Consider the following 25,181-nt stretch of genomic DNA (forward strand, 5'->3'; position numbering starts at 1 on the left):
GCGGCAAACAAAATCAAGCTGATTAGAATCAATAAAGCTTCAGGGTTGCTCCATAAACACACTTTTTAATCCAAGAAGCCATGAAGAAAGGTATTTGAAACATTGAACTGTTGAATAAGCTTGAAGAACCATGAAGAAAGGCATGTTTTGTTGCAAGTAATGGTGTGCCATGAGGATTTCATTTAGGCTTGAGGACCCAATTTTCGGGTACATGCCCCATTCTCCATCAAATTCGCTTCCGATAACGAAACATTTCTTGTGCCACACTGCTCAGAGTTGGCCCAATCCGCTCGTTCAACATTTTTTGAACCCAACTTTTCCACGTGCTTGCCACATGTCCACAGGTAAGTCTCCCATATACAAAATGATGGTGCATCACGTGGATTGAGACTATCGTTGTGATATATAGCTCAATTGGTCAAAGACTTAGCATTAACTCAAAGTCTTCCATTCAAACTAATAATTTTTCTTTTAATTTAGCATTACTCAAAGTTAAAGGTTCTGTTTGGCAAAGGCTTTGGGCATTTTTACTACAGCATAAATTAATTTATATGAAGAAAAAAAGTAAAAATATTTAATATGAAAAAGTAAAAATTTTTATTTTATAGTAATTTTTTATTTGAATAATAATAAAATATAATTGATGTAATATAAAAGAGAAATGATATAATTTATTTTATTTTTAACCATTTTTTAACTATCTCTATAATAAATGGGTGATATCATCATTGAATTTATACGTAGAATTCACATCAGTCCACAAAATTTAATAATTAATATGTTAAATTTGTAAAATAAGATGAAAAAAAATATTAACGTAAATCATTGCTCGATATAAAAAGTTTAAATGTTGAGAGATTGAATTTTTTTTATTTTTTATGAGACTATTCATAAAAATACTATGAATCATTGCTCAATCTCTCAATCACCTTTTGAGAGATTAAATCATTGCTCAAATTTTTTTTTTTTTTTTTTTGGGTTCCATTAAAGTCTTTTTTGCCAAAAAGACTCAAAAGGTGACAGCTATAGAGCAATTTATTTAACTCCATGGTTTCAAAAACAATAAAATTACACACCAAGAATATACAGTAATTCCACTAGTAATGTTGGACAGTGACGTTGCACCGGATAACCGAGTATTGGGCAGGAATGTCCAAGAAATATGTCTCGAAAGTAGCATAACCTCTAGCAAACCGAAATTTTCCCGTTCCGGCGACCACCGAAACCTCTCTAACAGCCTCAAATTGCTTGCTAATACCTTGCAATTGTATGGTGCTTCCGTTGTACTCCTTATTTGTGAACACTATCGACACCATAACATGCGAATTCAACCCGTCCAACCCCGCCGTCACGTACATGCCCTGTGCCTGCCCAACTCTGGCTGAATTCCGATCTGGGGTTTCGGTGATGTTGTCGTCGGTGACGTAGAGGGTTCCGAACTGGGTGAATGTCCAATCCTTGCCGGCAATACCAGCAACTGGGACGGCCGTGGCATTGGCGGCGCCGAAGGCCGAGATGTCTTGCAAGTATAAGGATAGCTTCGTTTCTTTGAGGTCCGTACCTTTGACTAAATATATGGCCGTCGCTGCAACCAATACTAATAATAAATTGGGAAGTGCCATGGGAGATGGAGATGCTGGCCGGCCGGCTAATCAAGCAACCAAGAATTAGGCTTCCGTTATTTTCTGGTTGGTGTGTAATGTGTTATATATGATCTCTAGTTATAATAACGAGTGATTATTTTTTATTATTATTATTATTATTAAATTTTCACGCGCCATAGGCTACTTTGGCTGGCAATGATTAACTCTTTTAATCTAAAAATTGATATGAGTTGCTATATATATATATATATATATATAAGGAAAAATATAAAAAAGCCTCACAAATTACCTGCCGTTTTCGATTTAGCCCCTTAATATTTCAAAAGTGATAAAGTAGCCCCACAAACTACCAAACTATTGCATTTTGGTCACTCCATTAGTCAAAACCGTCAGTTTGGAAGGAAACTGCAAAACGACGTCGTTTTGTTGGGGCTACTTTATCACTTTATGAACATTAGGGGGCTAAAATGAAAACGGCTAGTAGTTTAAGGGGCTTTTTTATATTTTTTCCAAAAAAAATTTTTCTCATAAAAGGGCATTGTAGTAACTTACCCATAACAAAACGACGTCGTTTTGCAGTTTCCATTCAAACTGACAGTTTTGACTAACGGAGTGGCCAAAATGTAATAGTTTGGTAGTTTGGGAGGTACTTTATCACTTTTGGAACATTAGGGGCTAAATCGAAAACGGCTGGTTGTTTGAGGTATTTTTCTCATATATATATATATATATATATATATATATATATAGGCTACTTGGCTGCCCATGATTAACTCTTTTAATCTAAAAATTGATACGAGTTGCTATATATATATTGACTTCTGAAAATGACTTTGAAATGTAAGTAATTTAAAAATGAAAAATATTTAGTTAAAGTGAATAGTTAAAATAAAAAGTGTAATGTTTACGCTTTAAAAAAGTTGTAATAGAAAATATTAGTTTTAAACTGGATTTTTTTTAAATTAAAAAAATAAAAAATAAAAAATTGCTTAGCCATTTTAAAGTGAAAGGCTTGGTTGCATCCTTTTGTAGATCTCGGTACAAGGCAAGCAGTGAAAATCACTTGTAATTATTTTAGCTCAGGATGGTTAAAGTAGCGTTTACCCGGTTTGAGACTCAGAGTATTAGAAGAATGATTAGAGTCCTCCTTAATTGTGTCCTTCCAAGTCCCAAATATGAAGTGACTTTTAAAATGAGTAATGCTATGGATCGTCTTTTTATCATCGTTTTATCTTCTTAAAGTTGATGTAGCTTTTAAAATCACTAATGGTGATTTTAAAAGTCACATCAACTTTAGGAGGATAAAAAAATGGTCTTTAGCATTACTCAATTTTTTTTGGTTTAACATTAGTCTTCAGGGTTAAAAAATCCTTGGACGGTGATTTTAAAAGTCACATCAACTTTAGGAGGATAAAAAAATGATCTTTAGCATTACTCAATTTTTTTTGGTTTAACATTAGTCTTCAGGGTTAAAAAACCCTCAGACAATCTTAGCCTTTCAACCAAACTACTGTTTGATTTACCACGTGGAAGCCTTGTCTTGAAAAAATCAGCAACACTATAAGATAATGAAAAACAAAGAATTGTTTTTTAAAACAACTTGTTTCTTTCTTTGTTTTTCGTTATCTTATGGTGTTGTCAAACAACTTGTTTCAAGTCATAAAGCTATATATTGTATTATTAGCTTTTACTCTTTGTTCTTGGAAGTGGGACCTTAATAAAGTTAGATACTATAATCTAATTCTAAGAGGTTGCGTATCACAAGATCTAATCGTACCGAGTTATATATTACGGGAAGCACGAATCAACATTTAAGGACAATGCTCTTACGTGATTCTATAGCCTTGTAAGATATTTCTATATTTCACTTTTCATTTATTTTAATTTATTTATTCTATTATTAATTTTCATATTTGTATGATTTTATTTCAATAAAAATTTTGTGTACTATCCAAAATTATTTCCAACATAATCTAGTCTGTTTGGGATTGCGTTTAAGAAATATAGTTTTTAAGTCAAAAAGAGTTTTTGGGCGAAAGCTTCATTTTTAAGTTTTTGCCAAAAATGTATTTTGGCCATTTTTATGCTTCTTAGACATTTAAAAGCACTTTTAAAAGCAAGAAAAGTTAACAAAATAACTAAATTTAAATAAAAAGCTAGTTTAAAAACACTGCTAGAAATGCTCTAATAAATATACTCAAGGGCTAGTAAACAAAGGAAATGCAAAAGATTTCAACCCTCTAACATAGAAATAAAAATGACATAAAACCAAACATGTGGAGATAATGTATACCAATAACAACAAATTATATATCTCTCTGTCACACAAAGTATATATATATTAATTATATCATGTAATTATTATTTTTTTCCCAATGTGCAAAGCATTGAATTTGATTATACTTATATTATATGAGCATTGATAAACTGCACAGATAAACGCCCTATTGGATGAAACAATCGAACTTTGGCAAACAAATCTTTTCCTAATTATCTGCAATCTTCTTTTTTATTAATTGCTATCAATCATGTTAGTCGTGGGACTAGTTCACATTATACTTTATTCTTGGAACAGATCTACATACCAAGCCCACCGAGCAAGATATTCACCGAACCCGGCCGTGGGTATACCATTCCAATAATTTTGAATAAACTATACTTTTCTCTATCAAACCATCACCTTATTTACAATTCTCCTATTAATATTAGGATAAAGTTTTTCTCCAAATTGGGTTGGAATAATTTCTTTCAACCTGGTTTATAAAAGTGACATGTGTCCCTTGAACATGTGAAATGCACATATTTTTTTTAATAGCATGAAAAAAGTTGAAATAAATTTTATTAAAAACTCATGTGCATCTCGCATGTTATTAATATTATATCTTAAATTGATTTGATTGAATTTTGAGTCTTAATTTAAAAAGATTTATTGCAATATCTTCTCCATTTAAATCAAACAATAAATTTGGAACAAGAATTCCTACAATTGGAGCGTCCGAATTGCAGGTACTACAGGGCCACCTATCTCAAATAGGAGCAGGTGGACCCGTCCTCAAGAAGTAGCTCAATCAGTCTAATGAAGCAAAAGTCACTAGTTCGAATCTCTCTCACCCTTTTGTGCGGACATGTTAATAAAAAATAAATAAATAAAAAAGCAACAAGTGGACCCATGATCTTTCTCTGTGCAGTGTCTGAGTTGCAATATTTCTTATTTTATTTTTTACAAATTTACTATTAAATCTATGAAACTTGCATGTGGTTTTACATATTGAATGATAAGTTTGTCCATTTCTTATATAGAGATAGGTAAAAGATGAAAACCAAATTACCTTGGATTAGATCAGTTTTTCAATAAGGATTCGTAACTTGAGTTCTTCTCCTATTGTACTCAATCCTTGATAGAATCTTCATTTCTTTTTATTTTTTTTTCAGAAAAGTTGTTAATTGTGTTTAAGGTATTTGTCTTTTGCGATTCCAATGCATCACGTTGCATCAAATCAATAGTAACCTAGGAATTAACTTTCCCATCATAGAGTTTATTCTATTAAGAGTGAAATTTCTACGTCACATTCAAGCATACCAAACTAAAATTCATTCTTAAAAAAAAAAAAAACAAACGAAACTAAAATAAATAAGCACCATTTTATTCTAAGTTCACAAACTCACAACTTGCAAACCGGAAAGCCGTTGAAATGGCTACACAACCTCTCTCAAGTAAGAGGGAGTCCTCTTGAAGTAATCTTTGCAGTTCAATTTCAATGACGTTTCCATTAAACGTTGCCTCCACCAACCTGTGATCCTTTTTTTTTTTTTTTTTTTTTTATGGAAATTAACAAGAAGCTCAAAAATCCTTGAAGTTAAACCTAGGGACAATGGATACTATACTCCATGGATTCTGCTGCGCAGTAGGTGAAGTAAGGAAAGGAGAAACGTGAACAACTAAGTAATGATATGATTCTGATCAAATGCAAGAATTATTGCTTCCATTGAATTGTTTTTCCTTTATATTATTAATAGAACTGCATTAAGCCACGTATGGCTTTATTCAACAACCTCATTCATTCTTGTAAATTTTTTTTGCTTCAACAAAGTATGAAAATTGACGTGCGCGGGTTCTGCAGCCAAAGCAAAACTATGAAATTTAAAGTAATAGAAATGTCATTATTTTGTATTCTGTCATTATATGTAAGATTCACATGGGTGAAGGTACTCGAGTCTTAAAGATTTAATGGTTAGAGTAATGGTAGGGACCATCTTTTTATTCTCCTAAAGTTGATATGGCTTTCAAAATCACCATTGGATTAAAATTTAAGTATGATTCATCTAAAATTTAATGGTGATTTTAAAAGGTATATCAGCTTTGGGAGGATAAAAAGAGGATAAAAAGATGGTCCTTAGTATTACTCTAATGGTTAATTTTACCAAAACATGAATAAAAGATAAATAAGAGAATATGAAATAGCAAGTCCTCAATTTCACGTATGGCCATCTGTTAACTGTTAAGCATTGGGTCCAAGAATTAAATAAATTATATAATAAAAAAAGTATTAAATAAAATATAATCTCATAAGGTTTAAGTGAATTCATTTCAAACGTTTGCTTGGAGAGACTGGTCGCATATATTGGACATCTAGTCTATCCTTTCCTTCAACAAACACCATTAAAGGCTATGCAAAAGCTAATATATATATATATATATGAACCTAGACTGAGAAAACAGAAACCTCTGTGCTACAAAGTCTATATACAAATTAAAGTTCTCAAGCTTTCAGCTCAACATGATAAGATTCTTCACATAAGAGAATGTGTTAGCCCAAAAATGTTAAGTTATGTGAAGCCTGGTTTGTATCCGACCCGGTTCGATGTTAGAAGCACTACGGTTAAAAGAAATTTTTTCCAAAGGCAAGTTGTTAGGCCTTTTGTAAAGCATTTTGTTGGATAAGGATATGCTATATGCGTACTCATTTGGCATGATAACTGATATCTTGTTTGTCCTGTAAAAAACAAAATCTTGCTGCTGTGTGGCCCTTAGTGAATAAATCAGCAAACTTGATCTATAGACAACCTTAATTCTCACGAATGTGTTAGCTGTTGTTCAGTGAATGCATGTGGGATTGTGCATGTACTTACATAATTGGTTCACAAAGAAAACAATATCGGGTTTAGAAACTAAAAATAAATTAAATAGATAAGGGAAAAAGAGGATATATAAATTTTAAGTAATTTGATCTATAACCTATATCCACACGCTAAAGCTTTTTTTACTACAGCTTTCCTTGATAAGTTTATAATAGAAAAAAACTCTATTTATAGAGAGCTATCAGATGATTTGAATATAATATAATCATAATCAAATCCCTTAATTTAGGGTAATTCAGTCTCATCAAATCATAAGAGAGATGGAGAGAAGAGTAATTACCCTGTTTTAATAAGAGTAGCATTTCCAGTTGAAGTGAAAATTTAGTCATGGCATCATTTTACTTTGTACATAAACATAGTACACCTAATTGGCACTGCACCCAAACATTTTCTTTCCTCCCCTAAATGCAATTTTAAAGTACTCATACATATTGAGAAAATTGTCATTTTTAGTATCCGTTGGCTCAAGTGCTCTTTTTGTTATCAGGCTGTGACAAGCCTGAGTCAATTGACTCCAACTGGTTGCGAAGGCTTTGATTGTCCTCCAGCAAACGGTCATATTCCAGCAGGAATCCTTCAGATTGCTTTCTTAGAGCCGCTGATTCAGTTTCAGCGGCCTTTGCCTCCTCTGTTTTTGTCTTACATTCAGATTCCAGCTTCTTCACCTTTGCCCTCAATGTAGCAATTTCTTCCCCCAAGGCTTTCACCTCCTCTGAACCGCCATTTTTGCTATCCTCAAAGCTTCGATTTTGTTTTTTTGCAGCCTCCATTGTCTTCCTGAGTAAACGAAGCTCTCTTATATAATGATGTAATCTATCTATCATCAGTGAGAGGAAGAGCAAAAATCCTGCATGTAATTGATTACATGGATATCAGATTCAACAACTAACAATAATACTCAAAATAAATAAATAAATAAAAACAAACCAAATAGAGAAAGCAAGCAAATAGGAAAGTTTAGTATTCCATGTCTAAGCAGCTTAGCACACAATTAATCCAATATGCATCAATTTACCAGCATAGTAGTACCAAAAATATTAATGTCTTTATCTTATCATCCAAAACTACTGCCACAAGCTGCTTTTGCCAAGTTGCATAATCTTCCTTTCTAATATAGGAAAGGTCTACTGCTCAACTCACGAAGGGGGCGGGTATCTTTTGATGGCAGGGAGCTACTCGCTATCCTATGACTCCTCATTGCCCTGATTCCAATAGGGATGAGTACCGTCCCTATCTTCAACCTTTCCAAATGCCAACCCAGCAGGGCTACGAAAAGATGTTTTGATATTAACCCTGACCGATGCGTTTAGTGTGCCAAATCGAGCCAACACCGACTACTGTTGGTTCAGTTTCGAGTCGGTGGTTGGTAGTAGCTGGGTGGCGATGGAGGTGCAAGATCTTGCATCCCACAGCCAGATCGCCAATCCCAAGTCAACACCAATCGTACTAGAAATTTTGGGCCAGATCAGGCCAGAATTGTCGTGCCAGGTTGGGTGGGCGGTTATTCCAAAATAGACAAAAAACAAAAAACCCATAAAAAATAAAAGCCTATGAACCAACAAGAATGAAAGTCGACAACCAAGGTCTAAGATTATGAACTAACCAACATATTCAGTCCGATGTTATAATGGACAATCTAGGGCCAAGATCATTAACTTTTTTCTTATAAGTAACTCAATCTTATAAAAAGTATAGAGGAGTGCAACCCAAGTGCATTGAGAGTATACAAAAAAAACACCCCGTTAGGGAGAAAAAGAATAACATAAATTCAGAAATTCTAGAAAACTAGAAACGCGAGAACTGTTGAAAGCAGGTCATCCACCCAAAAAGAGTTTTGAACAACATAGCTTTTAACTCTGCCACTGTTCTCTCACAATCTTCAAAATTTCTAGCATTGTGTTCTCTCCAAATACACCACATCAAACAAAGATGAACCATCCTCCATACTTCTAAATTACAGTCGCTACCAAACCGACCTCTCCAACTAGCCAACAACTCCGCCGTCCATTGGGACATGACCTATTCTATCCCGAAAAGACGGAAAACCGATACCCACAAATCTCTAGCTACTTCTTCCAATAGAGTAATCCTTTCTAAGTTATTAGTAATCTAAGCCTTTCTAGCCTTTTTCACATCAGATAAGGATGAATCTTCTGTAATAATGTCAAGATCACAGAGTTCATCCAAAAAAACCATTTTCTGCTTCTTGACATTGCCAAATACCTCCTTGTTTTATTTTTTCAAGTTGAGTTTCAAGGCTTTTAGTTTGCGAGTCAAGGCAAAACTATGGGAGCCTCTAAAGCTATAAGACAACCACCATCGATTCACATTTTCCACAAAGCCCTCATATTTTAGCCACATATTCTCAAACTTGAAATATCCTCTACTCCAAACAATATAACCACAATCACGTAATAGCGGGAAGTGATCTAATAAAAATCTAGGGAGCATCCTATGCGAGATATTAGGAAATTGAGCTTCCAAGTCAGGAGAAAGAAGGAACCTATCAATTTTAGACCATGACGGAGGATCACAGTTATTAGATCACGTGAAGTTACCACCTACCAGAGGAATGTCCATAAGACCTTGTTCACTTAATTTCAACCGTTAGATCTCAGTTGATGTAATCTTACAATTAATATTAGTAATAGTCAAGTATATCCAATTGTTGGATCGTACTTATAAGCATTTTTGACACAACCCGCGAACTCAACACGAAATTAAAGAGTTAGGATTGAAGAGTTTGACCCATTTAATTAAAAGGGTCGGGCTAGAGTTGACTTATATAGTCTTATACACATGCCTCAACACGACTCAAACTCAACACGCAACATAATGACTTACAATTTTTGACATGACCCGCGAGCCCAATACAAACCTAATACAAAATTAGATGATTAAGGTTGAGGAGTTTGACCCGTTTAATTAAATGGATCGAATTATGGTTAACCTATATAATCTTATAATCATACCTTGACTCGACCCGAACCTTACATACAAACATGAATTGCAACCCCTAATATATACTACATATCTCGATGGGGTGACCAAAACAGATTGCAGAAACCAAAAGCACATAATATAAACTCTAACGTGTGTGTGCGTGCACGCATAAAAGTGCAGTAACTGACCAAGTTAAATACAAAAGGGCATTCAAAAGGGGGCAACCTCATATGCTTGCTACAAACTCTCCCTTCAATCATTCCAGTCCCATCCGATTCCTCCATACAAGTAGAACCATTTATATTAAGCCATATTGGGTCACACTTCCAAAATAGAGCACCACATGCCTAAGAATCAAGCTTTCAATTTTAATTCCTTATGTCTCCAGACAATGTTGGCCAATCTCAGCACTTCTACTTTGACCTAAATGCACCTAAGGGTCTTATCATCCGCTGCTAAGTGCTTTGGTAGCTTGAACAATATGTGACACCAAATGAATTAGTTGCAATATGTAGAAAAACTGTACCGGTTAAAGACAGAGCTCATAGCAATCACGCAAGGAATTCTTATTTGTAATGGTCCAACAAAGTACAGAGAACGCTGAGGATTTCAGCTGGGTGGAAGCCGCATGGCCCGCATTCAACATATAGACTAAATTAACAAATCACAACTTATTTCGATGATAATATTCACGAACAAGGGTTCATGACATCAAACAACTGATTTCAAGACATAGCCTTATTAACAATTCTAGGATTCCACGATGCTACAATTGTTGTTGACAAGTGAAGGACAATAACTACAAATTTAACATAGTGATTTCGTACGATTGATGAAAGACTCTCAATATGTCACATCAACACGGTTGCACCACGACTGCAACAAATTGTATGTTGCATTAGGAAAATTTGAACAGAAAATTCCATAGCATTTGGCTACACCAACAAAAAATAATAATGAAATTTTCTCCACTTCTTTAATTGATTTAATCAAATCCCAACTATACCCAAGTGTGTACCCAATAGCCTTAGATTCACAAAACTGATGTAACGGTTGAATCATCACTTATTCTAAACACTTCAACTAAAAAAAATAATACTCAATAGGTCGAACTTCATCATGGAATCGGGTCCCAACTTATTTAATCTCAAATTTAATTATTTATTTAATTTTCTACCAAAAATGGTAAAATAATTCCCAATAACGAGTTCATGACATCAAACAGAGAAAAAAAAGGAAAGTGATAAAAGTAGCATCAAACTCTAATAGGGAAATTGACACACGCACGCACGCACACATTCATTTTTTTCTGGCCATAAAAATAAAGAATCAAACAAATCGACGGTGAGAAATTACCCATAAGAGAGGCTTCGAGCATGTGCTTGGCCATGAGGACCTGATCCGTGGGATTGGCCACACCGCCCTCCATCGTTCGGCTCTGGATCTTGTTCATGCTGTAGACGCTGGACATAAGCACCACGAAGAGGGTCCCGGCTACAGTCGAGAGCATGACTGGTCCCCGCCCGCGCTTTACCCGATCCAACGTTATGATCACCAGCTTCCGCAGAGGGCTCTTGAAGAGGAGGGTCAGGATCAGAACCATTTCGGCCACGATCACGGTGTAGAGCAGCTGTATCATTCTCTAAGGTGGTGTGTCCTCCAGAGCGCTTAGCTACCACACTACAGAGAAGCGGAGACTCAGAGAGAGAGAGAGAGCGAGACTGGTGGATTTGAATTTTGTGTCGGTCTGTATGCCCTACTGGGTCATGTTCAGGTGTGGCTCCGCTACATGTTAATTGTGTGAGTTCGCAAATCGTTGTCGTTGGTCCGAACGGCTTTTTTGTCTTGATATTTTTGAAGGTACTATGAACTGTCCAAAATTAAAGTCTCAACTGCTGACCTTTATGAGGTATCTTTCGGAAGGCTCTAGCCTTTATGAAAATAATAAGAAGATAATGGTTGTCAATATTATTTTTATTTGTGAAGAAAAATGTTTGATAACGTAAATAAATGAGTTCGACTTTTTTGAAAGAAATGATTACCAAACACGTCATCAAATTAGGTTTCTACATTATTCTAAGAGGAGACTCTTTAAATAAGGATCAACAACTATGCCAACCAATTAAGGTGGTGTTTGATAAATGAGTTGGCTTATATAATGTAATTGATGTAGATTGATGTGAAAAAAAAAAAAAAAAAAAAAAAAACGTAAAAATATTTAGTATAAAAAGTTATATGAAAAAATAAAAAAGTTTTGTTTTGTAGTTATTTTGATGTGAAAAAAAAGTAAGAATGTTTGATATAAAAAAATGAAAAAGTGGTATGAAAAAAGTTAAAAAGTTTTGTTTTGTAGTGATTTTTTTATTTGAATAATAATAAAAAGTAAATTATATGATATAAAAAAGTGAAAAAATTAGAATATTTTGATGTTGATTTTTTTGAAAAATGATGATAAATAGTAACGAGGGAATTCCCTCAACTGTAACACCCGATAAATTTATTAGGATAGCTAAGAATGCTTTAGTATAAATTGTGATCTTAAGTTAAATCAAATATATTAGAAAAATGTCTAATTTAATATTCTGAGTTTGAACTGAAAAGTTGACCGTTCGAACTAGGCTCTGATTAGTATTATGAATGATTTGTCATTCAAGATTTACTTAATTATACTTAAAAAAAAAAAAATGAATTAGTTTAGGCTCCGTTTACTTCAACGTAAAATGGTTTCCTTCGTAAAATATTTTCAAGAAAGCTATTTTCCCTGAAAATATTTTCCGTCGAAAACATTTTACGGTGTTTACTTTGCACAAGGAAAATAATTTTTTTTAATATCTTTTTTTATATATATTTTTTCCAATAAGGTCCCCGCCGAGACCTGCACGGGACTTGTTCGAGATCTTGCAGGGACCTGCCTGGGACTCCCCCGGAACTGAACCGGGACTTGTCTGGGACCTCGCCGGGACCTACCCTGGACTTGACTGGGACCCGCTCGGGACCCGCCCAGGACTTGACCAGGACTTGACCGGGACTTGCCCAAGACTTGCCCGAGACCCGCCCAGGACTTGACAGGGACTTGATCGGGACCTGACCTGGACTTGCTCGGGGCCTGCCCGGGACTCCACTGGGACTTGATCGAGACTTGCCTGGGACTTGCCTTGGACCCTTCGACGACTTACTCGAGACCCCGTCGGGATTTGACCAGAACCCGCCCGGGACCTGCTTGGGACCCCGACAGGACTTGACTAGGACCCGACCAGGTAAGTCCCGGGCGGGTCTTGGGCAGGTTCGGTAAAGTCTTGGGGGGGTCCCGGCGAGGTCTCAAGCAAGTCTTAGGTGGGTCTCAATCAAGTCCCGAGCAGGTTCGATCAAGTCCCGAGCAGGTCTCGGTTAAGTCCAGGGCAAGTCTCAGGCGGGTCCCGGTCAAGTCTCAAGCAATTCCAGGGCGGATCTCGGTCAAGTCCAGGGCAGGTCCCGAGCAAGTCCCGGGTGGGTCCCGGTCAAGTCTCGGGCGGGTTCCGGTCAAGTCCCAGGAGGGTGCCGGGCAAGTCCCAGTTAGGTCCCGAGCAGGTCCCAGACAAGTCCCTTGCAGGTCCCGCCGAGGTCCCTGGCGGGTCCCGGTTAGGTCCCGGGCAAGTCCCAGTTTGGTCCTGGGCAAGTCCTGAGCGGGTCTCGCCGGGGTCCCTGGCGGGTCCCGGTCAGGTCTCGGTCAAGTCTCAGGCAGGTCCCGGGCAAGTCTCGGGCGGGTTCCGGCCAAGTCCCGGGCAAGTTCCGGTTAGGTCTCGGGCGACTCCCGGTCAAGTCCTGGTGAGGTTCTGGGCGGGTCTTAGCAAGGTCCGTCGATTTAAGAATAAGATGCTCATAGTCGAAAAATGGTTTACGATTTTCAAAACCGTAAACAATTTTTCGAAAATTAAAGAAGAATTTTCGGTCAAAAAGAAAATATTTTCCGTTGACCACTATTTTACGTCGAAGTAAATACCGTAAAATACGAAAATCATTTTCTGAAAACTATTTTACGGTGTCTTAATATATATATAATTGTTATATATTTGTGAGTAGGTGCAACACTTTAAAATAATAATATAATTTTTTAAAAAACTGTACAAGTTGGTTCACGCCTATTTCAAATTCTAGGTTCTCAATATTCTCAAATGTTCTCAAAAGCTCTCCATGCCCAAGCTGCAGATTTCGGCGCCCACAATGAAAAACTGCAGCAAAAATATTTTTATGTTATTTTACCGTTCATGCTTTATAATATATACCGATTATGTCCCAAAAATTCTGCCTATAGGCTATAAATACCTCACCTCTGTACAGTATTTTTCATTTAAAAAAAAAAAAAAAAAATTCGCTCTCCCTCACTCACGTAGTTAAGTGCTCAAAAAGAGAGGAAAAAAAAATGAGGGGAGAAAGAAAGAAAAGAAAAATAAGTGATAAATAAGTAGTAGAATATATATAGGCTTGGAGCTTCTTCAAGTGGTAGTGCTAGGTATAATTCTTTTATCCCTAATTTATGTCAATTCTAGTTATTAAAATTTAAATTATGTTGTTATGATGTCTAAATTGCTCGAAAAAAGTGTGATTGAATATCTTAGGGAATGATATTATATTCAATCATCCTTTTTAATACTACAAATGCGTCGTTGTGCCGCCTAAATTTTATTAGATATTTTATAATAGCGTCGTTGTAATGCCCGAGTAATGCTAGAGTTTTTATTAAATATTACATTGATATTGTAGTAATTCCCGTATGAAAATATGAAAAGATATGCTATATAGTCGTTATGATGCCCAAATAGTATTAAGATATTTAGATATATCATTATGATGCCCAATTGATACCAAGATATTGTAAACATGTCGTTATGCTGCCCAAATTTTTAGGATAAGGGCAATTGGCAAAGCATGAAAATAATGTTTCTCGAGGTATTTCAAGGATCCTATGATTTAAAATGAGTCTTAGGAATAAAATAAAATAAATACATGCTAAAGTGAAAAGTAGAATATTAATGCAAAAAATGTACAAAGGAAACTACGTATAAGGAACTTTAAGCTCAAAAGATGAGTTCAAACTTACTGACCCTGCATTATTTTACAAAAGCATGTTAAATATATTTTATTGAGCCCAGCTATTATAATTACACGTATGAATATATTTTGAAATGTTTTACATGAAAATGTGTTTTCAAAAGAAATGATTTATGAAATGAAGTTGAGTTTTGGAAGGGAAACGAGATTTGTGACAAGAATAATGATATGAAAAATATGATGTTATGTATGAATGCATGTAATGCCCAACGGTCAGAGGGGGGATTATGCGCCTGACACCCCGATGTTAGGAACTCATAGGAAGGGGGAAACAAAGTTGTCTAACAGCCTAGCGGTTGAGTAGGGTTACACGCTCAACACCTCAAAGCTGTGAGAGAGATAAATTATTAATAACCTTGCGATTAAGTGGGGTAACACTTAGCAAACTCCAGGAAATAAGTGGGAGTATAAATTCACTTATGATGTTATGTATGTTATGATATGATATGTTATGCAAAGATATGTACATAAATTATGATGACTTTTAATGACGTTTTACTCATTATGTTATGAATTGTTTTACTGCTTCATATTATAAAATGTGAAGTTAATTATGTAATAAGAAAATGCAAGAAAATATTATTATGATTTATTACTATGTATCAAATTATTTATCATCTAGTTTACCATTTAGCCATACGTTTATTAAAACTCATTTGTAAAAACCCTGCATACATGGCTATTTAGTAAACATTGGTGATAAAATTGATTTTCAAATAAACATGGGCTCATATTATAAATTGTCAGTTTGCTTAAACTTACTGAGCCGTAGACTCACGCTTCTACCTGTAAAACCATAATGATTCTACAGATGTCACTATAAAGACTGTCGCTGAGGATCCGTACGCCTGATTAGACTTCTACCTCTGAGGCTTGCAGGAGGTTTCTACTTTTGAAGAGCAATATTTCCATAAGTTAGTATGGTTAGTTTAGTTATATTTACAACGTCTATGACTCATTGTATTGAGGATAAAGTTGTGATATCATAATGATGTATAATAGAAGCTCTGGTATGTATTTATTAGCGAGTTGGTTATAAAAAGAAAAGAAAATTTTACTACAGGTTTTCCGTTGTGTTATTTAGTAAGGAAAAAGTAGTAGTGTCACGTGAGAATTTGGATAATTTCACTTACGGCTTGCCTGGAAAAGTCGGAGCATTACAGTAGCTCCCAATTCGTCGAGGACTTTGTAGGAACCACTAATGCTGGGATTTGTAGCTTGTCCACATTTTCAAATTCTTCCATCTGGTTTTGTGCTTTCTAAATAACCACCGTAGGGGAAACCATAGCTCCCCCCAAAACCACAACATTCCAGCGAAACTAGATTTGCCTCGCTACGGCCGCAAATAGTTGCACCTCCTCTACCTCCAACTTTTCGATAAGCATACCAAAAATAAGAGAGAAATCATCTTCCGCACTGATAAACTTCTGTAGTTTCTTGGAACATTCTAACCACACGTCTTGTGCCCCTAGGCAGCTCCAGGGAGCATGCCTAGTTGTTTCCTCCTCTCTCTCACAGATTAGACAAACAGGATCCAAAGCAATATGACATCTGTATATATTGCTTTTTGTAGGGAGAGTGTTGTGGCAGGCCTTCCATAAAAGCATTTGCACAACCCTTGGCATTTGCACATTCCACACATGCCTCCATAATTCTTCTTTGCATCCCACATTTGAACACGAGCCCTTATCTAGATCCACAAGGGTCTTAGCTAGGTGGTATGCACTCTGGACAGAAAAATTTTCATCTCTAGTACATACCCGCTCCAATTTATCCTCCATCTGTGCAGGAAAAATGAACATCTTACAGATGGTGACAGCTTCATCTTTCATGAATATATCTTGAACCAGGTTAACATCCCACTAGTGCTTATATCTATCAATTAGGGCACTCACCTGAGCATCTTGGGGAAGAATACGAACAGGGGACTGGACAGAATACAGCGTTGGGGTAGGCAACCATTGATCACCCCATATCTTAATCGACTTACCATTGCCAACTCTCCATATTACACCAACCTACAACAACTTTTTTGAAGACCAAATGCTTCGCCTAGCGTATGAAGGTCGATTCCCCAATTTTGAACTGAGAAACTCACCATTGGGGAAGTATTTTGCCCTCATTACTTAAGCCACCAGAGAACCAGGTTGTTGGAGCAGCCTCCATCCCTACTTAGCCAAAAGTGCAAGATTAAAGCTTTCGATGTCTCTATAGCCTAGGGTTGGATATTACTATACGGACAATAAGTTGAAATTGAATGACCATTCATATTCTTTGGTCATGTGGCAATACATGAAAGACAGTTTCTCTCACTTCAATTGAATCAAATTTTTTAAAATAGCCTAACTTTAAAAACCATTTTATATATATATATTTCACATTCTCTTATTTGTTTTTTTAGTAAAGGCATTTATATTTTTAGGGATGTTGTCTATATTAATATGGAGCGAATCCTATAAGTACGAATTAGGATTTTCTTCCATTCAAATAAACTTAAGACTTAAAGAGTATGCTATTCATTATATTTGAAAGACATTTTTGTTTTTAAAAAGTGAAAAGATAAAACTATCCCTTAAATATAATTAAGTGAATATTTTTTTGTTCATTTGAATTGAAGAGAATTATGTACTCTCGGTCTTACATGTACAATTGGTTCGCAAATCAATATATAATTTTTTTTTTTTTTTCTAAGCAGTCAATAAACATAAGAATAATTCGGAAAAAAAAGTCGAAGCATAAGAACGTGCATAGAGATTAGGAGTAGAATTATTGCTTTCCAGAAACAATATTTAAATAATTATTGTCTCACATAACAACGTCACCAGGCATGGTTGGTTGCACAATAATCAGAACAAGTCCGACACGCCTCCTTCAGGTCAAACACTCACGTGGACGGTTCTGGAAAAATGCCACGCGGTAACCCGTGACCCCCACGGAACATTCTACTACATTCCTAATTTTCTAAATTCTAGAATTTAGTAATTATATTTTAATTGGAAAAAAAAAACTTTATCATCTTAACATATATTAATTACAAAGAATCTAACTTTTTTTTTTTTTTTTTTCAGTTACTCTTTTAACTTTATATGCTGATAAATACATACAATAATTATCTAATAAGTCTTTTCAAATCACAATTTATTTTTTCGATGAAATAATTCAAAAATTAATCGTAAATATTTATTACCAATAAATACAATAAATTAATAAAAATAAAATGTTAAAAAGAAAAAAGTTTTCTCCTGACATGGATTTATTTATCCGTATAGGTTTGAGTTTGTGGCTCAATAATCACAATAATTTTTCTTTTACTTGTTCAACTCCGTCTTATTTGTGAGTTTTTTAACATTTTTAAAAATGTCCTGCATTAAGAGTTAACCCGAACTCAAAAGTCAAAGTTTAGAGTTGAGTCCACTTAAATATATTAGTACTTTTATTTTATTTGATATTTTCTCAAGGTGAAACTTAATTCTGACAAGTGCACTCCTCTTGTATTAGTCTAATGACTCTAATAATCTAAATTGAAAAAATTTACATGAACCCAATTTGAAAAAATGCTTGTTCTTCTAAGGTTTTCTTCTAAATTATTTAAGAATTGTTTTATAAGATTTAGAAGATCCTACTACTCCTATGTCTTACTAAAAAAAAAAAAAAATCCTACTCCTATGGTAATATATTAGTATATTAATATAGATATGATAATCTCTTTTTTTTTTTTATCATGACGTGGGCTGCTCTTATTGGCCACCACCCAATAACCCTCCAAAAAAACAGAAAGTAAATCCCAAAATTTGAAACGCACATTTGATGGTCGTAGTCTCGTAGAGAAAGTTGGCACTAAAAGCTCTCGTTCGCCACTTCGAATTTATACTTTTTCTTCATAGTCGTCGAAGTCTCTGATTCTGTTCTTACTCTTCGTAATCTTCTACCAGGTACCAGTTTCTCTTCTAATTCTTATTTTGTTCAATAAGATCTATGAATTTGGTTTAATTTGTTTTATATTAAGTTGAAGATTTTCAATTCGGTGTCGCATTTATTTTTCTTTTGTCCGCCGTTTGGTTACCGAGAAAATGAAAAGAAAAGAAAAAGTAGATGCCTTGGAATTCAGCTGAACTGAAGTTTTTTGTGCTGATTAAAGTGATTACAGCGGCAGAGTCGATTTTTTTTTTTTTTTTTGCTTTGATTTTCTTTTTCTGCTAAAATTTTCTTGGCAACCAAACAGTGACCATGAGATGGTGTTGTTTTTTGAGTTATTATCTATGGTTAATTTGGACCGGATTTGATATAGTAGGGATCAGGTCAGCTCGCAAGTGTCGAAGAAATGATTTGGGAGATAATTCGCCGCAAAGTTGCTTCGGTATCAATTATAATTTTGCTATAAAATTTTCTTTTTGTTTATTATAGATGGCGTTATCTTTGTTTCTGCGTCTTATTCTAATGTAATGGTTGAGGTTTTGTTTCGATTTATTGGAGTGATTATGTTTCCAATGGATGGTTTTGTTGTGCATGTGTTAATCGGTAGCCGAAGACGTTAGGAGAGGCAGTGCAGAGGATTAGGCCTTCAGTGTTGTCAGGGGCAAGATGTTACAGGACAACTCGGAAAGAGGTACCAATGAATTATTGTTTTTAGTTGCTCTTGTAAGTTTCTGGGTGGATTTTCCGTGTAAATAATTGGAGATCTCATTGTAATATTGGTGAAATGGTTTCAATCTCTTTTCCTGAACAGCATCATATATATATATATATATAATAAATGTGGATGTTGCAATCGAATATATGTGGGTTTCGCAAAAAAATTTGGTCAGTGGAATGTGGATTGAGTATGTTAAACAATGTGAAAAATTGCTCCATGAGAGTCATTGGTTTGACTGTGAATTGATGGTTATAAGCACAGAACTTGGTGAAGCTTTTCTTTATTACTTTTTTTTTTTTTTTTTTTCCCGTGATAGTCATTTGGCTGAAATTGATAAGCTGTGAGGGTCCCATACTTAAGCAGCATTTACAACAAAAAAAAAAAGAAAAAAAAAAAAGGAGAAAATGTCTGAGCAACATCTAGGCTTAAATTCTGATAGAATATAGCTTTACAAAGCAGCTTGTGTTCATCAAAGTAAAAGAAAAGAGAAAAAAAAAAAAAAAAAAAATTCTTTCCACCTATTAGCTTGTGTTTGAAATTGAGAAAGATTTCTCCCTTGTATATCTTGTCCTTGCCCCAATATTGTAGAAAGTTTCCAATATTATGGCTGTTGATCTGTGCAGGCTTTGCTCGCTGGGAAAGGATTTGAGCATGTCCAGAGCTCTAGTTACCACACTTTTTTAGGTGATCTTTTGGAAAAATTTATTGAATGAATGTGCTACTTGCTGGGAACTTATTTACATGTGTGATTCTGTTTTCTTTTGCTGTGATTGATTTATTCAAATTCCTGTGATTGATTTATTCAAATTCCTTTGTTATAGGAGGTCATGCCCATTCAAAGCCGAGGTCAGTGAGCTCTCATCTTTTGTCTTTTCTGCCTCCCCCTCCCCCCACCTGAAAAAAAAAAAGAAAGAAAGAAAAAAAAAGAGCTGTTTCCGACTGTACTTTCTTGTCCTTTTTTTTTTTTTTTTTTTTGGTTAAATCCTTTCTTGAGAGAGGGGGGAAAGGTGGGTGGAGGGTGGTTGCACAGACCAACATTTTTAGCTCCAAATTTCGAGCATGTCTTAAACACCATAATTGGAAATATATGAGATATCAGACGAATCTGACTTAAGAGATTGTAAACTGACAGTCTTGGACCACTTTATTTGAAAAGCCCCTTTTGGAATTTATCACCATATTAACCATGTCATATAACATGAGAAAACAGGTGGTCCAAGACATCTGATTGTACTATGCCACACCTTTTACTTTTATAAAACTTAGGATTCTTCTTGATGTTTGCAAACTTGATCTCTTCTTCTAGAATGAAAACCCTTTTCTGTATTCTACCGCTTACATCCTTAATCTGGGAAGAGAATCCGATTCTTCCAAGCTAGGAAGGATTGAAACATAAAAAAGGGTTCTACTCCTTGTGAATCTTTCTCGTCCTCTGGTTTCTTGTTCATTTTGCACCCTTTTTCTTTTTGGCAGGGAAGTTACAACACTATTTCAAGCTGAGCCCTTTGTTCGATTGAGGAATAGATCATTTTCTTCGGACAATGGTAATTTATAGTTTATGTGCTTGTGCGGATCCCTTATCTTAGTTTGATTTTTTCATATGCTTTTATGTGTTTATGTTTGTGTATGCTCACGTGTTCACATATGCTGGAGTTGCCTAGTTTTAACTGTTCCATCGTGCATTGTAGGAGACCTGGTTGAGGCTGTTGTTCCTTTCATGGGTGAATCTATAACTGATGGCACTCTAGCAAATTTCCTAAAGAGTATGTTATTCTCCAGCTGCGTTGTGAATTGTGATGCTTTTCATTCCTTAAGAATTTTATCGTATAATTGTATATGCTTGAACTTATATACATTCTGGCATACATATGCATGAATTGAATACCTTCTGAGACTCATCTTTACACTATGAGCAGAACCTGGGGACAGAGTTGCAGTTGATGAACCTATTGCTCAAATTGAAACTGATAAGGTAACTGCAGAGAAGTTTATTTATTTATTTATTTTTATTTTAAATAATTGATAGATCTTTTAATTTTCAAGTATCAAGAAGAGTCATCGCTAATATTATTTACCATTGATATGATTGATTTTTTTTGTTTTTCCCAACAAGGTGACAATTGATGTAGTTAGTCCTGAAGCTGGCATCATTCAAAAGGTAATATTTCAGTAATATGGCAATATGAAATAGTTGAATGTTCATTCAGCACACTTTTTTCTGCTTAAAGTGGATTGAGTTATACTGTTGTGGTGATCCCTTTCTTTTTCCTTTTTGGCAAATGCATTTGGTTCTAGTTTGTGGCCAAGGAAGGTGATACTGTGGAACCAGGTACCAAGATTGCTGTCATCTCAAAATCAGGTGAAGGTGTGACACAAGCTCCATCAGAAAAGGTTGCTGCTCATCCACCACCTCCTGAACAGGAGGAAAGTGCAGAGAAGCAAATCCCCAAAGCAGAGACCGCTCCTATCAAGGAGAAGATTAAAGAACCATCTCCATCACAACCCAAGGCAAAAGGACCTTCTCCAGCTCCTAAACACACAGCTTCAGAACCCCAGCTTCCTCCCAAGGATAGGGAAAGACGAGTAAGTTTGAGAGTTTCTTCTTCATGGAAGAAAAATACATCTTTGTATCTTTATTATGTATTCTCCTCCAATGGTAAGGAAATACTAAAGTATTATCTTGTCTTATCCTGTCTAGGTTCCCATGACAAGACTCAGGAAACGGGTTGCAACACGCTTGAAAGATTCTCAGAATACATTTGCTTTGCTGAGCACATTTAATGAGGTTGATATGTAAGTGTGAATCATCTTTCCTTTCCACATTTAAGGATCAACCATGTCTAATTTCATAAAATTTTCTTTCTTTTAAAAGTCTTCGTAATCTGATTATCAGGCTTTTCCCGTTTACACTGAATTTGACAACTGTCCTATTTTTACTGAATGTAATGCCATGCCTCAAGGAGAAAGGAAAAGACGATAAACTAATGAATATCATAATTATGGATTTCGAAGTGCTACTTCACTATGTCATTTTTTCCTTTTTGTTCCTGAAATGACTGTTATATGGCTCTCTTTCTCACTTGGTTAATTTTCTGTATAATGCAGGACAAACTTGATGAAGCTCCGTTCAGATTATAAAGATGCCTTTGTTGAAAAGCATGGAGTTAAATTAGGACTTATGTCAGGCTTCGTGAAAGTATGTACAAAGTAGTATGTCATATGTTTGAAGTGCCTTCACATATTTGATGATCTTGGAAAATGTGTACTGTTTGCGCATGTTCTTAAGCTCATTCTAATTTGGTTCAGGCTGCTGTTACTGCGCTTCAGAGTCAGCCAGTTGTCAATGCTGTCATTGATGGTGATGATATCATATATCGAGATTACATTGATATTAGCATTGCTGTTGGGACTCCTAAGGTATGGCCGAATTCCATCGATTCAGTTTTGTATTTTTTCAGACTTTCTGAAACTTACCTGAAAAATGAGTTCCATTAAGTTGTCAAATCCTGAGATTAATAACTTTTGCCTTTTAAAATTCTGAACAAGTAGAAGTTTTCATTGCTTAAGATACAGAAGACATAGATGGATTTAATTGAATTGGCAGTTTAAGGCTTTTAATATTTTTTGTTCACAATTAATTGACTAGTGCCCCCAGAATTATCAAGAACCAAATTCAGTTTGTGTAGACTGTCATCTTCAATGTTATCATTTTATTTGTCGCTATTTTTTAAGAACTAGTCCTGGACCCACAGGAGGATAAAGGAAATGATTCTTTGATATCTATTACCAAATATGCTTCCGCAGATTTAATTGACAAAGCCTTATTCTTAGCTTTGATGAAGTTCAAGATACTAGCTGAAGTTATAACTACATTATATAGATAATCAAAATTTTCACGTGGTACTGAAGGATGATAAAACCTTATTCTTAGCTATTGCTAATATGCAGCGTTCAACTTACTTGAGCTGTTCTTCAACCACATGACATGAGCTTTTAGTCAGATGAATTGCAGCTTCACATCAAATTAATTATCTATATATGTTCAGCTAACAACGACGAAATTCCTTTCTTATTCAAGGGCCTCGTTGTTCCAGTTATCCGCAATTCTGAGAAGATGAACTTTGCCGATATAGAGAAGGAAATAAATACTCTAGCTAAGAAGGCAAATGATGGTTCTATATCAATTGATGAAATGGCTGGAGGTACATTCACAATATCAAACGGTGGTGTCTATGGAAGTCTTTTGAGTACACCAATCATCAACCCACCACAGGTAATGCTCATGCAATTGTCTTGGTTGCTGATTTTTTTTTACATTATTCTTTGAACACAATCCTTTCCATTTCAAGTGAAATAGAAAGGAGTTATTTAATGGTTAGGATTTACTGTTGTTGCATGCATTTAATAGTGTAAATGATGTCACATCATTTCATTTTGTTTGTTTTTTAATAGTATTCTTGTTATTGGCCGAAGTTCCACCAATTCACCCCATTGCTTATTTTGGCAGTCGGCTATATTAGGCATGCACTCAATAGTTAGCCGTCCAATGGTTGTTGGGGGTAATATTGTTCCTAGGCCAATGATGTATATTGCGTTGACATACGATCATCGGCTGATTGACGGGAGGGAGGCTGTGTTTTTCTTGCGCCGCATCAAAGATGTTGTAGAGGACCCTCGCAGGCTTCTCCTTGATATATGAAGTTTCTCTCGAATTCCCAAATTGCTGGTAATTCAATTTTAGCCAGAATAACATCTCAGCTCTAAAATTTTGTAGAGATGTCTTTTTTGATCTGCGATGCCATAAAGTTCTGAAACTACTTTAGTTCACTTGTTTACAAGAAAGAACCATGTCATGTTTTCATGCTATGGGTTCTGGATTTGCATACCAAAGTACTTTCATGTGTTCAAATTGTAGATGTCCTTTTGACTGGACAATCAATTCTTTTCAATATCATGTATAAGCCTTGAGTCTGTATAATACAAGATCCTTCAATGAAGGATTGACACAGTATATGTATAACAATGTTATTTATCTGTTGGCTGGAGTTGTTACAACTCCGTTTTTATCTTGTTTTATTATTTTGCCTCTTCGTTTTTCCTAGGCAATGTCTAGAATTGAACAGAGTTGGCCCATTTGAACAATTAAACCCACTCCACTAAAGAAGGCACTTCCTCAAAATGACAAAGTACCATCTTTGGAAATTGGCGTGGGCATCGGAAATGGAGGTGAAAATGGGTTTTCCGCTTTCTGTACTCACCTCTGTTGGAAAGTCAAGGTCACCTCCGTTTTCCAGTGGAGGCAATTTCTGCCCTACTCCACCTCCGAAATGTCGAAAGAAGAGTTGGGCAAGGGCGATGGAAGACAAATTCATCATAGATCTTGGTCTTTGTCTCAACGCCTACTATGGCGACGCTTGGCTCTTTGGTTTATACCAATCAATACTTTTTCAGTCCTTAAAAGAGAAAGAACATAGAAGATGATCTTTTCAATGCAACCAAACACGTAGAGAGCATAAAAGAATGAAACCATTGCATAAAAGAATGAAACCATTGAGTTTCTCATGCCCAATAAAACTTGGCTCTTGCAGGACAAAATTTTCCTTCAAACTAAGTGGAAAAAACTTCTTCCAACTCGGTCTATAAAAATGGTGTACCTTGAACATGTAAAAATCACAAAGACAGTTGAAATAACTGAACATGTAAAAATCGCAAAGACAGTTGAAATAACTTTATAAAAAAAATATGTGCATTTCACATGTTATTAAAAAAATGAA

At 35.3% G+C, this 25,181-nt stretch overlaps 3 protein-coding genes across 6 annotated transcripts; 1 reads left to right on the forward strand and 2 right to left on the reverse strand.

Moving 5' to 3' along the window:
* Positions 1-1,097: 1,097 nt before the first annotated feature.
* LOC132180367 (dirigent protein 22-like) lies at positions 1,098-1,637 on the reverse strand. The gene has a single exon (XM_059593163.1). It carries the CDS (start codon positions 1,620-1,622, stop codon positions 1,098-1,100), a length of 525 nt encoding a protein of 174 aa, XP_059449146.1. The 5' UTR covers positions 1,623-1,637.
* A 5,373-nt stretch (positions 1,638-7,010) lies between these two features.
* Positions 7,011-11,410, reverse strand: LOC132183165 (uncharacterized). The gene is made up of 2 exons (XM_059596565.1): positions 11,043-11,410; positions 7,011-7,590 (listed from the first exon to the last, which is right to left on the reverse strand). The coding sequence occupies exons 1-2, from the start codon at positions 11,323-11,325 to the stop codon at positions 7,208-7,210; spliced, it is 666 nt and encodes a 221-aa protein (XP_059452548.1). The 5' UTR covers positions 11,326-11,410; the 3' UTR covers positions 7,011-7,207.
* Positions 11,411-18,577: 7,167 nt separating this feature from the next.
* Positions 18,578-24,473, forward strand: LOC132182385 (dihydrolipoyllysine-residue succinyltransferase component of 2-oxoglutarate dehydrogenase complex 2, mitochondrial-like). 4 transcript variants are annotated; one of them, XM_059595617.1, is made up of 15 exons: positions 18,578-18,706; positions 19,063-19,131; positions 19,297-19,380; positions 20,031-20,091; positions 20,229-20,253; positions 20,881-20,951; positions 21,096-21,170; positions 21,324-21,379; positions 21,521-21,565; positions 21,703-21,990; positions 22,106-22,200; positions 22,513-22,603; positions 22,714-22,824; positions 23,486-23,680; positions 23,915-24,473. In XM_059595617.1, the coding sequence occupies exons 2-15, from the start codon at positions 19,096-19,098 to the stop codon at positions 24,104-24,106; spliced, it is 1,425 nt and encodes a 474-aa protein (XP_059451600.1). In that variant the 5' UTR covers positions 18,578-18,706; positions 19,063-19,095; the 3' UTR covers positions 24,107-24,473. The 4 variants fall into 4 exon arrangements, with proteins under 4 accessions (XP_059451600.1, XP_059451599.1, XP_059451601.1 ...); XM_059595616.1 differs by having other exon boundaries at positions 19,066-19,131; XM_059595618.1 differs by having other exon boundaries at positions 19,073-19,131.
* Positions 24,474-25,181: the final 708 nt, after the last annotated feature.

Source organism: Corylus avellana, chromosome ca5 (assembly GCF_901000735.1).
Source record: "Corylus avellana chromosome ca5, CavTom2PMs-1.0".
NCBI lineage: Eukaryota > Viridiplantae > Streptophyta > Magnoliopsida > Fagales > Betulaceae > Corylus > Corylus avellana.

What these genes read in the sequence shown, in the direction of transcription:
- LOC132183165 (XM_059596565.1), bottom strand. Translation starts at nt 11,325, where the DNA reads ATGATACAGCTGCTCTACACCGTGATCGTGGCCGAAATGGTTCTGATC. An exon ending in GCTCGAAGCCTCTCTTATGG is followed by an intron (nt 7,591 to 11,042) that starts GTAATTTCTCAC and finishes AATTACATGCAG; the next exon opens with GATTTTTGCTCTTCCTCTCA.
- LOC132180367 (XM_059593163.1), bottom strand. Translation starts at nt 1,622, where the DNA reads ATGGCACTTCCCAATTTATTATTAGTATTGGTTGCAGCGACGGCCATA.
- LOC132182385 (XM_059595617.1), top strand. Translation starts at nt 19,096, where the DNA reads ATGATTTGGGAGATAATTCGCCGCAAAGTTGCTTCG. An exon ending in ACAGGACAACTCGGAAAGAG is followed by an intron (nt 19,381 to 20,030) that starts GTACCAATGAAT and finishes TGATCTGTGCAG; the next exon opens with GCTTTGCTCGCTGGGAAAGG. An exon ending in TTGCTGTTGGGACTCCTAAG is followed by an intron (nt 22,825 to 23,485) that starts GTATGGCCGAAT and finishes TTCTTATTCAAG; the next exon opens with GGCCTCGTTGTTCCAGTTAT.